The sequence below is a fragment of the Lemur catta genome, chromosome 6, assembly GCF_020740605.2.
Source record: "Lemur catta isolate mLemCat1 chromosome 6, mLemCat1.pri, whole genome shotgun sequence".
NCBI lineage: Eukaryota > Metazoa > Chordata > Mammalia > Primates > Lemuridae > Lemur > Lemur catta.
Window position 1 is genome coordinate 8991468 of NC_059133.1, and position 17801 is coordinate 9009268.

At 44.6% G+C, this 17801-nt stretch overlaps 1 protein-coding gene across 7 annotated transcripts in view; it reads left to right on the forward strand.

The window, feature by feature from the left end:
- The first annotated feature begins 268 nt into the window (after positions 1-268).
- The window catches only part of FAM227A (family with sequence similarity 227 member A), a 78029-nt gene continuing 60496 nt past the window's right edge, over positions 269-17801 (forward strand). For 6 of the 7 annotated variants that reach the window (XR_006735674.1, XR_006735675.1, XM_045552859.1 and 3 more), the window contains exons 1-7: positions 269-533; positions 2006-2096; positions 3708-3943; positions 5634-5716; positions 15591-15737; positions 17000-17101; positions 17599-17703. Coding sequence is in view for 5 of the 7 variants with exons in the window: in XM_045552859.1 (XP_045408815.1) it covers positions 3820-3943; positions 5634-5716; positions 15591-15737; positions 17000-17101; positions 17599-17703 (561 nt within the window). In the remaining 2 variants the exon portion in view is untranslated. Of the gene's footprint in view, positions 534-2005; positions 2097-3707; positions 3944-5633; positions 5717-13268; positions 13346-15590; positions 15738-16999; positions 17102-17598; positions 17704-17801 lie in introns of those variants that run through there. The other variant, XM_045552861.1, reaches the window with a different exon arrangement.

Below are 17801 nucleotides of genomic sequence, written 5' to 3' on the forward strand. Positions count from 1 at the left end.
CGGCCTCTGCCACCGAGGACACAGGGGGAACCCGGTGCGGCGGGGTCCCCAACACGAGCCTGCGCAAAGGACCGTAAACTCTGAGGAACTCCCCTCTGCGTATTACATACCTCATACAATGGAAATGTCTTCTGGGGACATTCACATGCCCCACGTTATAGGCCAGGAGGAGGAACTGCACCCTCCACACGAACACATTGGTCTGGTCCCCAGGCCCACAGCGGCGGCGGTCACCGTGGTAACGGCGTCTAGGAGACAGACACCTCAGTGGCTCGCGACGGTTCCTTTGTTATGGGAAAGGGGAAAGTGGTGACCGCGCCCAGCGTTGCCTGGAGAACTCCTGGACTCACAGTAGCAAAATGGGCCTCTCCCCACTCCGCTCCTCTTCCTCCCCGACCACAAAGCAAAGGGCGCCCTTCCTGGTGGATGTGGGGCAACGGGTGTCGGGTGCCCATCCAGAACTTTGCGGGGTCCCCTGGAGGACCAGTGGTGGAACTGGCCCCGGGTTCGTCAAATTCCGCCGATGCTTTCAGGTAAGACAGACGGGCAGTGACCGCCTCCGGCAGCGCGCGGACTCAGGGCAGCCCTGCCCCTCACCACCCCTGACTCGCAGCCGGCTTCTGCAAGCAAGGGAAAGAGACCCAGGACTGTTTCAAGGTCGCACAGTGAGCAAGAGGCAGAGCACTGGAGAATCAGCTCCAGATCTCCTCAAGTCCTAGCAGCGTGTATTATTGGTTCCGTTTGATAAATGAAGAAACGCAGCCCATTCGAGGGGTATTTGCTGGCTGCCTAATGAGTGTCCCAGGTCATCCATCCAATAAGGGACAGGACCCAAGGGACTCCCGCTCCAAGAGCAATTCTCTTTCCAACGACACTATACATTAGAGAGTGAAGATTTCCATGTCCTAGAAAGAAATCTGCACGGTGTAGCCCAGCACTGTCCAGTAGAAACATAAAGCAGGCCACATATGTAATTTAGAATCTTCTAGTAGCCACATTTTTTTAAAGTCAAAACAAAAGTGAATTAATTTGAATATTTTAACTCTATATGTCCAAAATATTATTATTTCAACATATATTCAGTATTTTTAAATTTACACTCCTCCAAGTTTTAATTAAAGTTAAAATTTTACTTCTTCAGTCACACTGACCAAATTCCAGGGGCTCAATTGTCACATGTGGCTAGTGGCTACTGCGATGGACAGCGCAGGTGTAGCCTCTTGCTACCTTTCCAGCCTTACTCCCTTCTGCTTGGATGGTACAGTACTTCCCCTCCCCTTTATATAATTAACTTTTGCTCTTCCTTCAGCTCCTTGACCTCCTTGACTAGGTCAAAACACACTAGTATGTCATCTCAGTGCTATGTGCCTCCCTTCGAAGCAGTGGTGACAGTTGTAATTCACAATTATAATTTATAATTATTTATGTCATTGATTGGTGACAGTTATAATTCATAATTATAATTTATAATTATTTATGTCATTGTTTGATTACTGCCTGTCTCGCCCAGTACATGTAAGCCCCATTAGGGCAGGAATCAAGTCTGGTTTAGCTCACCATCCTGCCCCAGTAGAAGCATGCTGCTGGCTTGCAGTAGTTACTCAGTAAATAGTCATTGAATGACTGAAGGTCAAACTGAACAAAAATCTGTGGGAGTCTAAAGTCAGCATTGTTTTTACATGCGCAAACATGTTAACTTTAAAAAGCGGACACTCAAATTTCTACTGCCAGAATGTGTGCTCCATAAGGGCAGAAAGTTTATTCTTCTTCCACTCATCTGCCCCGAGCGCACAGCACAGTGCTTGCCACAGGGCAGACATTCAGTGAAGCTAGTTTTCTCCCAGCTTCTCTTTTTTTCCCCAAGTAATGGTGGTAAAAACTTAGCATGTTTCAAAGAATACTTATCCTAAAATAATATGATGAAAAATTCTGAAGGGAACAGAGTGTGTATTTTAACCATTTTTCTTAGGAATCATGATAGTCAAATTCTCCTATTACTCATTAGGCATGAGCAGTGATGTTAAACCAAAGCAAGAGGCTTCTTGACACAGTCGCCCTAAGCCTGGCTTCTCAGAGAACGTATTGCAGTTTTCCAGGTATGCTGGCAAGTGGGTGGGAGGGAAGTGGGAAGGCCTAAAATGCACCTGCTGCCTTTTTACTCCCTCCTCTTTGCCTGTATGGCGAATGGCCAGGAGCCGTGGGCAGGAAATAGCATCAACCTGGGCTCTGGCCAGCGCTTCCTACAATCCAGCTGACTTGGGACAGCCCAAGATAGATAGCCTCTTCGGACTAGAAGGAAATGTGGTGAGTGAGTCTAAAAGGAATCAAATATTGAGTGAACCTAATCCCTAAGGAGAAATTTACCTAATGGAAAAAGATGTAGAAGCAAATCATCCCAGTTCAATATTGTAAATCCTGTAGTAGAGAGATGAAAGCAGAGCCCTGGGCTTTGTACTGATGGTACATGATACTAATGGCCTGGAATAATTCTAGATTTTCCAAAAGATGTATCACCTGGGCTTAGTCAAATAATGGGAACAGCATCTGCAAAGGCATAGAGGCACAAGGAGCATGGCATGGTCTGGGACCAGGAAGAAGTTCAGTGCATCAGGCATAGAGGACGCATGGCTGGGGAGAAAAGGGTGGAGCAAAGGCTTGAATGGCAGAGAGAGAAGAAGAGTGTGGTGAAAGGGCACCTCAGTCCATTTTTCTGCCAAACTCAACCTTTTCTCTCTCCTTCCATTATGTTTGAGCTTCTCGAGGGCAGGATCCAAGTCTTTTACTTTATTGTAACCAGACCTATAGCACTAGGCTCTGGACACGAAGGCTCACAAATGGAGTGATGGGCTCCTAGCCAATAAGCAAGGACTCAGGAGAGCAGGCAGGCAAAAGTGTTCTAGAGCCAGGGAGGAAGAGTAGTGTTGGGGCCTGTTTTCTGAGAGGGAGCAGAAAGCCTCAGGTAGATCAGGAGCCTCATGCTGAGGAGATGGACCCAGCATCCTGGAGTCGTAGCATCTACAAGCTGGAAATGGTCACCTAATCCAAATGTCTTACTTTTACAGTTGAGTCTCGGAGAGGCAAAGAGATTTGTTTTCATTTCTAGTTTGGGAGCTGACTTGCTGGGTGGCCTTTTCAGCACTCTAGTTTCCTTTTTTTTTTTTTAGACAAGGTCTCACTCTGTTGGCCAGCCTAGAGTGCAGTGGTGTGATCATAGCTCACTGCAGCCTCAAACTCCTGGGCTCAAGGCTCAAGTGATCCTCCTGTTTCAGCCTCCTAAGTAGCTGAAAGTATAGGTGTATGCCATTGCATCCAGCTAATTTTTCTATTTTTTGTAAAGACAGGGGTCTCTCTCTTGCTCAGGCAGGTCTCAAACTCCTGACCTCAAGCAATCCTCCCGCCTTGGCCTCCCAGAGTGCTAGGATTATAGGCCAGAGCCACTTTGCTTGGCCTAATTTCTTTATTTTTATAATAAAACAAGAACAATTGTCATCATGGAAGAGGGGGAGAGGCAGGCATCAGCAGGTTGAAAGAACAAGTTCACATACCTGGAAATCCTTAGTTAAGAATGGGCTTCTCAGACAAAGCCTTTATTCCCCACGTAAGTATGGGACATGTGCTTCGTCATCAGTCCTGCTTAACAAGTGAGTGTGTTTGGTCTTTTCCTCTTGTGTTTTCTGAGTTAGTTCTATGCTATTTGTGACTTCCAGGAGACTGATTGAACAGAGAACAAGATTGGCGTGGAAAATGAGAGGCTTTTAAAAGTGGAAATTTTTTGTTTGTCACTTTACAAGAAGTTGGACAGTGAATTGTTTCAGGAAGATGGAGATCATCAACATCACCGCCTTACCAGTGACACCAGTGGATGAAGACCTGGCCTTCTCTTTCATTGCCTGGCACGCAACGCAGAGCACTGTGAGGAAGGATTCAGAGGACAATCCGCCCCGTATCCTTCCAATGGTGTCACTGACAGACCAAATATACCTAATTTGAGTCATGCTACAGAGATGTCATCAGTGCTCAAGTCTATAAGACACATTACTTATTAGCTCGTCCCTTTTACATTCATTAATTTTTTTCCATTACTTAAGCCCTACCTATCTTCTAAAAGAATTTGAGACCATGAAAGATTGTTTGACTTAAGTTTTTTTTACTAATGTAATCAGAAAGAGCCCAAAAGGAAGAAGTACTGGAAGTCTTTGTTAAGAGAGGGAAGAAGAGAAAAATAGCTCATTTTTTGTCACCTCCTTTCTCTTCTACCTTCCAAAGAATTATAGTTACAGATGTTATTGATTGATAGCAACTAAGAAGTCATGGTTCAGCCCTCTGCCCTCAGACAGATGAATGTAAGATCCAGCTTTTTCTTTTTTTTACTCCTGTTGACCTTGTCCTTGCCTCTTCCCACCTACCAGCCCTTCTACCTGGGCCCAGAGTTTGCCCCTCCTGGCATCATCCAGGCTCCACCAGCATCTTCCTTCCCTGGCCCTGTCTTCATTCATCTTCATCTCACTTCTGACCCTGAGTTGTATCCCAGGGTCGCAGAACCCCCTCTCTGGAGTACCTTAGAGCTTGTCCAACAAATAACCCTCTCAGGTAATAAATAACCCTAGCCTTTCCCTCTCATCTAGAGCTCATTTACCTTTCAATCATGCTGCCACCAGCCAGTCCGCATGTATCTCTCGGCACCCTCACCTTCCACGCCTCTCAGGAGCCTTTCTTAAGATGAGTTAAAGTATGATTCCATCTGAATCTGCTTTAGGGTGTGACTTTGCTGGGCCTCTTTCTAATGCCCCCTCTTTCTTCTTAATCCCACACTCCTCCCCACCTAATGATCCATTTCACTTTCTGTGATTTGTCATGTCCCCTCTTGGCGTCTTCATTTTTCAAGGATCCTCCAGTTTATAAGAACACTTAAAGGTAATGGAAGTAAGAGTGAACCTTGCTGTATGTGAAGGGAATGAGAGGTGATGGGATTATGGGGCTTTTACAAAGGATGTATCATCCATCAGTTGAGACTAAGGCAGAGAGAAATGCAAACGTTGAGAGGGCAACAACACGGACCATAGAACTGAGCAGATTTCCACAGTGATAAACAAGGTCGAGATACTCTCTGACCTAATCATTCCTCACCTGAAATCTCTCTTAAAGAAATATTCAAAAATATGGAAACAGCTCTCTATGTGACCATGTGCATCACAGTACCATTTATACTTGCAAAAAAGTGTAAGCAACTTAAATATTCAATAGCCAAGAAACAGTTAAGTATATTAAGGTGTATCCTCTAAATAGGATAGTATAATGTCGTTTAAAAATGATTATTATGAAGATTGTTTAGCCATGTGGAAAATGCTCATAATAATGAGTGGAAGAGAAGTCGGAGTAGTAAAACAAGGATACACTGAGATTATAATTATGTAAAAAAGTACATATGTAAAAAATACTGGGAGGAAATCTCCCCAAATCCTAGCAGAGTTGTTAAGGTGATGGCATAAAGAGGTGGGAAAGTTTGCAAAGAAAATTATGAAATGGAGAGGCAGCACAGAAAGGGCTGTCATCCTCGCCAGGCAAGCCCCACCCTGTTGCGTGTGTGCCCACCACCCGGAGAGTTCGTTTCCCTTAGCAGACTCACCGCCCAGCGTGCCTCATTGGCTCCGTGCACCAGGTGAACAAAACGATTGGGGAAATAGACCTGACTTTCAACCCACTGGCCAACAGCCTGGTGAGTTACGGGTGTGGTATCCGAGGCAAGGCTTTCCAGGAGGAAGGGCTGGGATCATCAAGGTGTTGCAGTGCCCTGGGGCCCTCCATGTATTTGAAAACACGTGTACACAATTGAGGATTCAAAGTTAATTTTTTAAAAAAATCAATGACCTTTATTTTTTTAGAGCAGTTTTAAGTTCACAGCAAAATTGAGTGGCAAGTACAGCGTTTTCCCATACACACCCTGCATCCACACATGCGCAACCTCCCCCACCAGCACCATTCTGCACCACAGCGGCACGTTTGTTACAATCAATGAACATGGTACATTTGGGTGATTACTGACACATCCTAATCACCCGAAGTCCATAGTTTACATTAGGGTTCACTCCTGGTGTTGTACATCCTGTGAGTTTGTTTCACTCCCCTAAAAATCCTCTGTGCTCTGCCTGTTCATCTCTTTCTACCTCCTAACCCCTGGCAAACACTGATCTTTTTACTGTCTCCATAGGTTTTCCTTTTCCAGAATGTCATATGGTTGGAATCATACAGTATATGGCCTTTTAAGACTGGCTTCTTTCACTTAGTAATACACATTGAAGTTTCCTCCATGTTTTTTTATGGCTTGATAGCTCATTTCTTCTTATTGAAGTGGAATAATATTCTATTGTCTGGATGTACCACAGTTTATTTATCCACTCACCTACTCAAGGGCATTTTGGTTACTTCCAAGTTTTAGCAGTTAGGAATAAGCTGCTATAAGCATCTGCGTGCAGGTTTTTGCGTGGATGCAAATTTTCACTTCATTTATGTAAATACCTAGAAGCACGATTGCTGGATTGTGTAAGAATATGTTTACTTTTGTAAGAAACTGCCAAATTCTCTTCCAAAGTGGCTGTACGATTTTGCACATTCCCTCAGCATTGAATGAGAGAGAGTTCCTGTTGCTCCACATCCTCACCAGCATTTGCTGTTGTCCGTTTTCCAGATTTTGGCCATTCTGGTAGGTGTGTAGCGATATCTCATTTCCCTGATGACATATGATATGGAGCATCTTTTCTTATGCTTATTTGCCATCTTCATATCTTTTTTGGTGAGGTGTCTGTTCAGGTCTTTGGCCCTTTTTAAATTGGGTTGTTTTCTTATTGTTAAGTTTCAAGAGCATTGTGTATATTTTGGATAACATAATCCTTTACTGGATATGTCTTTGGGAAATATTTTCACCCAGTCTGTGTTTTTTCACTTGATTCTCTTGACAGTTTCTTTCACACAGGAATATTTTTAATTTTAATGAAATCCAGTGTATCAATTCCTTCTTTCATGGATTGTCCCTTTAGTATCATACCTAAAAAGTCATCATTAAAACCAAGGTCATCTAGGTTTTCTCCTATGTTATCTTCCAGGGGTTTTATAGTTTGCGTTTTACATTTAGGATTGTGATCTGCTTTCAGTTAATTTTTGTGACTCTTGGAGTTTTTAGCTCTCAGATTGTCTGCACTGAGCCTCCAGCAATTCATTAGGTTTTCGTGCTGGTTCCTGTGGAAGTTTCTGCTTGTGGTTTCTTCTCCTGTAAGTTGTGTTTCTCCACATCTGCCTGTCTGTCTCTCCAGTTTTTGGGTAGCAGTTTGCCCTGTGACCTCACTTTTCTGAAAGATCTAAGAAGAGTTGTTGATTTTCAGTTTGTTCTGTTTTTTACTTGTTGTTAGGACAGAATGGTGACTTTTGAGCTCCTTACATGTGGGACCAGAAACTAGAAGTCAGAAGGTTAATTTTGATTCACTTTTATAAAAAAATAAATATTAAATAAATAAAACAATCCCTCCAATAATCCTTAAGTGCATGTGTGCGCGCGCGCGCGCGCACACACACACACACACACACACACACACACACACACACACACACACACACACACACACACACACACAGCTTGGTGTTGGGAGGCAGGAGTTCTAAAGGTTACACAAGTAGCAATTGTGTAGCACAGCCCCCAGAAGATGGGAGAACATTGGCATGAATCATCTATCTGTAAGTATCTTTGGCTATCTTGGGTTTAGACAACAGTGTGTAGTTGATTTTTATTTTTAACTACATTTAAGAAATCCGAGGCATAAATCTAAAACTCTCCAAAATATGGAGAGAGATTTAAAAATGAGAGCAAGAAAGCAGTGCCAACCAGCCAACGAGTTACCCCTAAGGACCTGTTCCTCAACAGTCTTGGGTACATGTTTGGGGGCTCAATTCCACACACTGCTCAGACTGGACAGGCCCAGTTCACCTGCGTCAGCCCGCACATGGTGGCTGTGAGGAGGAGGATTATGATGATTTACTCTTTGGTGGGAGATCCTGTGTGCCGAGGGCAAGTTCACTCCCTATGCTGCAGGTTTTTCCTCTACCCTAGAGATCTCCCACTGGCAGTCTGTGGGCCAGGTCGATGCTGCCCATGTGTTTCCATTGGTCTGCACCAGCTGGCCCAAGCAGTCTTCTGCCAGGGTCTGCACTTGCACGTGGCAGCCGCCAGACGGAGCAGACGAGCAGGGCTCACTTTATCAGGGCGTGAGCTCTACAGCTCACCACATTCCCCGCTGCACTACTGTTCCTGTGTTAGCTGCCATCATAGTCTTAATCTGGCCTGCTTCACTCATCTGTTAGTCTCTGTCTCCAGACACAATGCGAGGGACTCAGACTATATTAAAACCTAAGTCGTTTGTTGGCAGTGCAGTTCTGTAGATTGAGAGGAAGGCCTTGTCTGTCAGTTTCCCTTAGTCCGATCCTCAGTCCACTGTGCTTTCCTGGCTCTCCCAATCCTCCTCTTCCTCCTCCCCCCTTCCTCCTCTCCCCTTCCCATTCTCCTCCCTCTCCTCTCCTTGCCCCTCCCCTTCTCTCCTCCCCTTTCTCACCCTCCCATTATGTTCCTCTGCTTCTTTTTTTTTTTTTTCCTCTGCTTCTTTGGTCTGTCTTTAGCCCCCTTTTACCTCCTGCCAGTTCACTCCACCTAAACCTTCTCACCCCTTCCCACTTGGCATTTTGCTTTCTGCCTACTTCCTCTACCCCCAGGTCTTGACCTTGTGATTTGCCTCCATGGTTTTTAGCTTCACCTTCAGCACAACTTATCTAGTACCGACTTTTGGGGTCAGTTGAGCTCTTGAGTCAGTCTTTTTCTTTTATCTTTTAAAATTTAAATAGCAAGATAGCGTGTGCTTATTCTAAAATATTCAAACAAGCTACAAGTATATAAGTAAAAAATGAAAGTTACGTCTCCCAAGCCCCATTTCCCTCCCTGGAAGCAACCATCGCTAATTGCATGGCATGTATCCTTTCAGAATTTTTAAAATACATTTAGAAATGCACAACACATACCTTTAAGTTATTGTTTTCTCTTTTTTAACATAAGCGGGATCATACCATAAATATCATTTTGTCACCTGCTTTTGTTTTCTCTTATTTATTCATTCATGTACTTGTTTATTTTTGGCGTAAATATCTCTTGGAGATTTTTTTCAGAGTCAGAACTATTGACCTACCCCATTCTTTCAGTGGCAGCATAATATTCTATAGTTTGCTTATGGCATAGTTTATGTAAATATTCCCTATTAATAAATATTTCAGTGCTATTTTCACCATAGCAAACATGTGAATATTTCTGTACTTGTATCTTGAGCTCATCTGCGAATGTTTTAGGAGAGAGACCACTAGCTTCAGTCTCTCCTACGCCACCACTAAGCAACACTTAGAATTAAATTGTGAATGAAAGGAAAATATATACTCACATTATTTGGAATGATTCCATGTAAGTTAAAAAGCGTTCTATTAATATGTGTGTACATGTTCGTTTATCTGTAGGAGATGATATATCACTGGAAGCACAGGCTCTAGAGTAAGACTGTCAGAGTTTCAATTCCACTCAACTGTTCTTTTGCATTGTGACATTGGGTAAATTAACCTTTGAGTCTCAGTTTCCAGTGAAAGGCAATAACCTTTCTGGTACTGCCTCATAATGTTGCAGGAGTTAGATTAATTAAAACTCACACAAGCCCTTAGTGCAGGGCTTAGAGAAATGCCTGGCTCATAACAAGACATGATATGTGTATAAATGTGTAGGAAAGAAGTCTGGACAGATACATGCCAATGGTTCTCAGAGTCAGCTCTGGAGAGGGGGGGTGGGATGGAAGGTGGTAAATTTTTTTACTCCATATACTTCTGTAATATTTGGATATTTTAAGACAAGAATGCACATCTATGTCACTTCTGTGATTTTTTAAATAATAATTTTTAAAACTAGGAAAAAGAATGAACTTACCCTCCCAGAAGCAGGATCTGGTGGCTTTTCAAGACTGCCCAGCATTGGCATAGTTCCTTGGGTGTTCATCATTGCCAGTCAGAACCAGGATAGGGTTGTCAGGAGCAACCTTGGGCCCCCACGTGAGCTAGAGAAAGGGACCCCTTGCCTGTCCTTCCTGTTCCTCTGTCAGAAGCCAACTGCCTGCTGCCAGCAGTACCCATCCCTGGGCTACCTTGTCCACCCTCTGTTGGACAATTTGCCATGCTCTTTATACACCATGCCTTGACTGTGTGGCCACTTTCCCCAATCAGCACCTATAGCCAGACTGGTTTCTCTAGCATCTTCCTGCCTTGGTAGAATAGATGGCACCTAGCACCTGGTGCATAAGAAGTGCTTAATAGATGTGCAAAACGAACGAATGATCCATCTCATTCTGAGTGAGGTCTGCTGAGGTCAGACCTCTGAGTCTGATGCCCAGGTCTCAGGCTGTGTCCTGTTTCTACCCGCTCCTCCCATCCCCTAAGTGGGGGTTTCCCTCTAGGCCCTCTAGTAGGTTTCCCTCTAGGTTCCCATGAATCTTGCTTAGCTCTTCTTTCCAGACTTACTAGTTTGCCCACCATCACAGCCTTGCCGTTCACTTCAGCTCCCAGCCTGTACGTCACTACCTCTGGAAAGGTCTGCCCTGAACCCTCAACTTCAAGACTCATGCAGGCACCCCTTCTGGGCATTCTCCTGGCATCCTGTCCCTCCCCATGGCAGCACCAACCACCTTGTCATTACCGGCTTCTTCCCCACCAGTCTGTGAGCCCTTGGAGGGCAGGGACAGTGTTGACTGTTACATCTTCAACATCTGGCACAGCATTTGGCTTTTAGTAGGCGCTCAGGAAATGTTTGTGGAATGTATGATACATTCACAAATTCTAGTTTCTCACCTGTATTTCAGTGTCCTATTTCTAGCTACCTAGAGCAGTGATACTTATCCCTAGCTAATCATCAGACTCTCCTGAGCGCTTTTTAAAAACTAAGAGAGCTCTCAGATAGTAAGTGGGAGAAAAGAGCAAGATGCAGAAGTGTGTCTGGCATGCTCCCGTTTCGACAGGTTGGACGTCTCTGAAGGTTATGCCAGGAACTAGCTTAGTTGCCTGTGGGGATGGGAATTGCACAAGGGGTAGGAGGGAGATTTTTGACCCTACTATTTGATTTTATACCATGAAAGTTATTTATTGGTTTTTAAAATTGAAGTAGAGAACTGTTCAGGAGCCACAATAAATACATAAACAACTCAGTACCCAACACAGACCTACGGAATAAGCATCTCTGATACGAGGGCCCAAGAATCTGTATATTTGAATAAGTCCCAAATGATGCTGTTCAGTAGCCAGGTCTGGGAGTTGCCTTCCCAGGGGACAGCCCTACTTGTGGGTCCTGCTGTCATCTCAAACACAAACTCAGCCCAATGCTGATTTCATCATCTTTCTCCTAAAACTTGCTCTTCTTCCAACATTCAACAATCCTTCCTCCTCTTTTTCTGTTCATATCTTATTCATCCTTCCGAGTCATACAATATCTGCTACAGTGACACCTGGTAAGGATCAGAGACATTTTCATATTGCTCCATTGACACACACCCATCCAGTTCATTCACTGTGCCTTATCTCACTTAACTGGAGCAACAATGTTAATACGTGGACTTACCAATGTGACCCCTACACACACACATACACACACCCCTGCACACATATCCAGTGGACTGGGGAGTGCTGATTCAGGAGAAAGGTGGGGGAAGCCTGGAGAGGCATTTCACAGTTTATCAAGCTGAGGAAACTGATGCCTCATCATGTGTCCACAACACCCATGCTCACCTCTTCCAGGCAGTCCTCTGTGGCTACTCCAGCCCATACTGATCTCACTTGTTTGAATCTTAAATGCAGCAAGTTAGCACTTAATTGTTCCATGTGTGTTAATTTGGCTCTCCAAATAAGATTGCAAGTCCCCTAAGGGCAAGAACACCAAATCATACTTTTTTTGTTATCCCAGCACATTGCTAGACTCTTGGTTGACAACTGATACAACTTGTGGGTCACTGCACAAGAAAAATGCATTTTTCTTTCTTTCCTTTTCAGGGAGTTAGAGGGTGGGGGGTTGGGGAGGAGTCAGAGATCAAGAGAAGTCTCTCTTGAAAGGTCAAGGGTATGACGATTAATGGTAATAGCTACCCCTTATTGAACAGGTCCTATCTGATAGCCTCTGTGCTAGTGTTTTTAAATACACTAGATACTTTATCTCTCATCCTTATAAGGACCTGGAAGGTAGGTATCCCCCTTTTACAGAGAGGTTAAACAATAGCTTGTAACCCTGGGGGGCTGTGATTGGAACCCTGTTCCAAGTCCTGTACTCCTCAGAGGTGTAGCCAGCAGAAAGGGTAGTTTGAGAGGGTGGAGGTGGGGGGTGGGGGATGTGTTGGTGGTGACACTCAAGGGGATGATGTCAGTGACATTGATGGCCACTGGGTCCTACCACCTAGGGGGAAGACAACAAGGCCACAAACTTGGCTTTAGGCCTTTCGTGCAGCAGCAAAAGAGGCCTAGTCCCTGACCCCACCCCTCCTCCAGGCTTTGCATTAATCCCTAATGCTCCATTTTTTTTTTCTGGTTTTTGAAGGAAATTGAGAGATTTGAGTTGGAGAAGAAGGCTTTAAGAGAGAAAAGTCACGCCAGCCCGGGAGACAGAGGCAAAAATCATTTTTTGTAGCCTTGATGGTGTTTTCATGGAGTTTAGGTTTTTTAGTATCTAAAATGTAATTGAGTAGGAATCCAGAGTTTCAGATGAGGATATTTTTATCTTATTCTGAAGGAGCCTTAAATCTGACTTCTCGACATTGGGCAAGGAAGGAGGGAGGGACAGTACCATTTAGAGACCACCTACTATGTGACACTATGTGACATCAGGTGCTTTCATCAAACTCCATTGTTAAATTTTTATAACACCCCTACCTGGGGGTTAGGTACCATCCAATTTAGTTTGTAGATGAGGAAACAGGCTTGCGGGGCGGGGAGTAACTTAACCTAAAGCCACAGTTTGTCTACTCCTCCCTGCCATTTCTCTGGACCAAGCGGCCTCACCAGATCAGGGAGTCTTAATAAGTCAGCAACACAGTTGGGATCTATGAGACTAGTAGTATGTCATCTGGCAGCTCAGGCTGAATGAAAAATCACAGTTATAATTACTGCACAGCCACGGACAGACCTTGTGGATACTCATTTCTTTCTCTTCTTCCATTCATCTGCAGTCCAGAGACAAAGAAAATCACAGTATTCCTGCAAAGGCACAGAATTCAGGATTGCCAAATCTTACGTTACAAAGCGGGTGAGGGATCTATTGCTGAGTCTGTTTCTGAATGGTTTCTGTCTGCTGAGCATGAAATAGATTTTATTCCTGGGGAGGGGTACCTGGTGCCTGGGTGGTGATTATGAAGGAAAATCACAGAGTCCCTTTTTAAAAAAGGATTTTAACATACTTTGATAACTCTAAAATTTCTCCTGACACCCTTGAAAGGTCAGAGCTGATCTCAACCTCAGAATGGGGACTCTTGCCATGTGTCTATTTATTTTTGGAACTTAGAAGGTGTTTCCCCTTACAGACAATGCATTCAGGTCTAGCTCAGAGCTGCTGTGCCACAAAGCTCCAAAGGGCCAGCCACAGGACCTGGTGGCTGCTCTGTCACACCCCTTGCTCTTTGTGTCTTCAAGGCAGCTTCACACCCCTTGCTCATGGTGCCTTCAAGGCAGCTGCCCCAGGAAGCTGAGATTCGGGAGCAGTAAGCCCAGGGTTGTGCAGCTTGCTAATGGCAGACCCGGCTTCCTGCTCAGTCCTCTGACTCAAGGCGAGGCATTCTCCACTGCCTCCCCCGCAGCAATCTGGCCCCACCTTGCAGTCACCCTCGCAGTTAAGATCCTCCTCAGCTTGTTCTTTAAACCACCCAGGTGGTATGTATTCACACCTGTAAACACTGGAGAATATGAAACCGTATGTTGTTATTACTCTTTTTACACCTTTTAGCCTAGGAAATCCTAAAACAGCACCATGCCTAATGGTTAAGAGTCTACAGTGAGACTGTCATACTGTCCACTGCTGGTAGCCAAGCAGGTCTACATGTCCTGCCCAGGGAGGCACAGCTAGCACATGTGGAGCTGCCATGACTCAGGTGGTCTGACTGTGCGTCAGCACAGGGAGTCACTGAGCTGTTCTGCCACCGCCCATGGCCATAGCCCAGTTAGAAAGCCATTCGGGCCATCCAGATGTTTCAGTAGGTGCCTTTGCGTGGTGGCGATTGGTTTCCTCTTTCTACTTTTCTGTATTTTTACTTTTTTTTTTTTTTTTTTTTGAGACAGAGTCTCACTCTGTTGCCCGGGCTAGAGTGAGTGCCGTGGCGTCAGCCTAGCTCACAGCAACCTCAAACTCCTGGGCTCAAGCAATCCTCCTGCCTCAGCCTCCCGAGTAGCTGGGACTACAGGCATGTGCCACCACACCCGGCTAATTTTTTTCTATATAGATTTTTAGCTGTCCAAATCATTTCTTTCTATTTTTAGTAGAGACGGGGTCTCACTCTTCCTCAGACTGCTCTCAAACTCCTGAGCTCAAACAATCCGCCCGCCTTGGCCTCCCAGAGTGCTAGGATTGCAGGCGTGAGCTACTGCGCCTGGCCTTACATTTTTTATAGTCATCGTGTTTTAGTTTTATTCTAAAAGTCAATTTAATGATACATATTAAAAGCCATAAACATAGTCATATCCTTTGATCCAATATTACTATTTTGTGAAATTCATACTACATAAATAACCCCAAAGTGGAATAACGCTATATGCTCCAAGTTATTTTTATTTTTATTTTTTTTTTTTTTTGAGACAGAGTCTCACTCTATTGCCTGGGCTAGAGTGCCGTGGCATCAGCCTAGCTCACAGCAACCTCAAACTCCTGGGCTCAAGCGATCCTACTGCCTCAGCCTCTCAAGTAGCTGAAACTACAGGCATGTGCCACCATGCCCGGCTGATTTTCTATATATATATATTTTAGTTGTCCAGCTAATTTCTTTCTATTTTTTTCAGTAGAGACAGAGTCTCACTCTTGCTCAGGCTGGTCTCGAACTCCTGAGCTCAAACGATCCGCCCGCCTCAGCCTCCCAGAGTGCTAGGATTACAGGCGTGAGCCACCATGCCCGGCCTGCTCCAAGTTATTAATGACAGAAATATTAACTGAAAGTAATCAGAGCAGATAATTAAATTATAGCACATCTTAATAGGATACGTCATTTTAAGTGACAATTTTGAAGACAACATAGCTATGTGAAACATCTAAAGTGGATAAAACAGGACATAAAAATCATATGTACATATACTATATTATATATATAAAATGATTTGCTCAATGCCTGTGGGGGGCAAAATAGAAATAATGTGCACAGGTGTTTGGTATGGGATCATGAGTACCCATCATTTTCTCAGCATTCTACCAGGTTGTGACATTGTCTTCCTAATAAAAAGGGGAAAATGTCCTATTGTTTTAAACTGTAAAATGATGGTCCTCGTTTTCATCTTCTGCTCTTTTGCTTCAGAAAACAGCGGATAAAAATCTGCTGGCAGAACTGTACCAATATCCCAAATTTGACAGCTCTAAGCCAACCAAGCTTCCAAATGGAGTGGACTTCTGTGACATGGTGGGCAACGTGGTCCGGGCTGAGAGAAACACGCTCAGTGGCAAGGTGAGGAAAGAGAGCCGGCAGTGCGCCCAGCCACAGGCAGCTCTGCCCTAACTTGGCAACGCCCCCGGGGCAGACACAGGTGTCCCCCTTTCATACCCAGAAGCACTTGAAGAACTTGCCTAGGGCCACACACAAATGACTGAGCTGAGCTAGGAGCCCCAACCCAAGTTCACTCCAAAACCTAGATTCCTTCTACCAGAGCAACCATCTCCAGACTGTTTTCATCATGTATCCTACTAGCGAAAAATTTTTGAGTACACACCATCATAGATATATGCCTGTTTATAAATGATATACTTGTTTTGTTGTCAGTCACTACATTGCATATTACTAAGCTTGATTTATTTTCTCTCCTCAGTACACATTAGTTAGAATATTTTCTTTCCACGCCCCTTGGGGTGTGTATACTCCCTTGGAGATCTGCACACTGGAGCACACCAGGTTCCTTAGGGAGACAGCAGGGAGTCTCCCAAGGCCCAGAAGGACCTGTGTGCGTATGGGAGATGGGCGCTTGCTGCTCGACGATGGAGAAGGGAGGAGGCCCAGGAAATGGCCCGGCAGCTGCACAGCTGTGCCTCTGTGCCCTTCACCATCGCACAACGCCAGTGACCCAAGCAGCTCTGGTCATTGTCTCCTCTGCTTCTAACTAGTTGCCCCACCATTCCTGGGACCCAGTTGCTCAGTATGCCTAGTAGGTGCTCAATAAATATTTGTTGAAGAGCTGATATGAAATCCTTTCTGAAAGGGAGCAGGAGTGTGAGTGAATGAATAATCAGGAACTAGCACACTTCTATCGAGTATTTCCTGAGTGCCTGGCGCTGTTCTAAGTGCTTAGTAGGCATCACTAGGGGGGACTGTTATCTCCATTTGCTGTATGAAGAAACTGAGCACAGAGAGATTCAATAACTTTGCTCAAGATCACACAGCCAATAAGAGAAAGAGCTTTTGAATCCAGGCAGTCTGGTACCAAAGTCTATGCTCTTAATGGCGCCATTAGACTGCCTGTCCAAAGAAACACGAGAAATGGTGAAAAAGATACAGCCAAGAGCCGGGCACAGAGAGCACCTTCCTAATGGGGCAGGCTTGCCTGGCCATGCAGGGTGCTGTCAGCTGTAGGTGCCAAGGGAGTGCCAAGGAGCCCTTACCCTGTACCCAGGAGCATGGCGGGAGCAAGCTCTCCTTGTGCTTCCTAATGGTAACAAAGTGGCACCTGTGTTTTTAGAAAAGACCAAGAAACAATGCGAATTTTGTTTATTTTCAAGGCTTTCTGTTCAGAGAGAGAATTAGAGAAGTTTCTCTCTTCTCCTTCTCCAAGAGCCATGTGGCTGGATAGCTTCTGGTGGATATTTCATGAGAGGTACCAGGTAAATATAAATCTGATTTTTTCTCTCCCTTGCTTAAGTTATATGTCTATGGAACAAATTCCAACCTTTTTAACATAGGCTACAAGCCCCTCTGATCCTGTGGAGTGCCCCTGCAGCCTCATCTGTTACCGTGTTCCGTCCCCACCCAATTCCTCACCCATACATTCTGTGCCTCAGCCACTACACAGTGTCCTGTGGCTTCCCCAAGCATTAGAACTGGTCCATGTCACATGACTGGTCAAGGGCAGGGTCAAAAGTAGAACTCAGGACCTGCTAGGCCAGAGTTAGGGTGCTTTCTTCAACACTCTGCCTCTGTGTACATGCTTTGTAAATCCCGTACAAAAAAGAAAGTGCATTATTTCATAAAGCATACGAAGTTGAATATCTTGAGAACAAGATTCCTCAAAATGAAAGCAATACTCATTTAAGAATCCCAGCCCCTTGACTATTTCAACAAGGGACTCTAGTGATTCCTTCTTCATTTCTATTCCCGGCAGCCAAACCAGGAAGTCCAGAATAAGCTGTTCGACCGGATAGCTCAGCACTATGCCTTCCTTTTGTTTTGTGGACCGAGGTCCCACTATGAAGAGGCAATCATGAAAGTGAGTATCGACCACTATTTAGGAAAAAATCTCATTAGATTTCTATTCACTTCTGATGCATAGAGAATACTCTAGACATTCTTTTTATAAGAGAATAA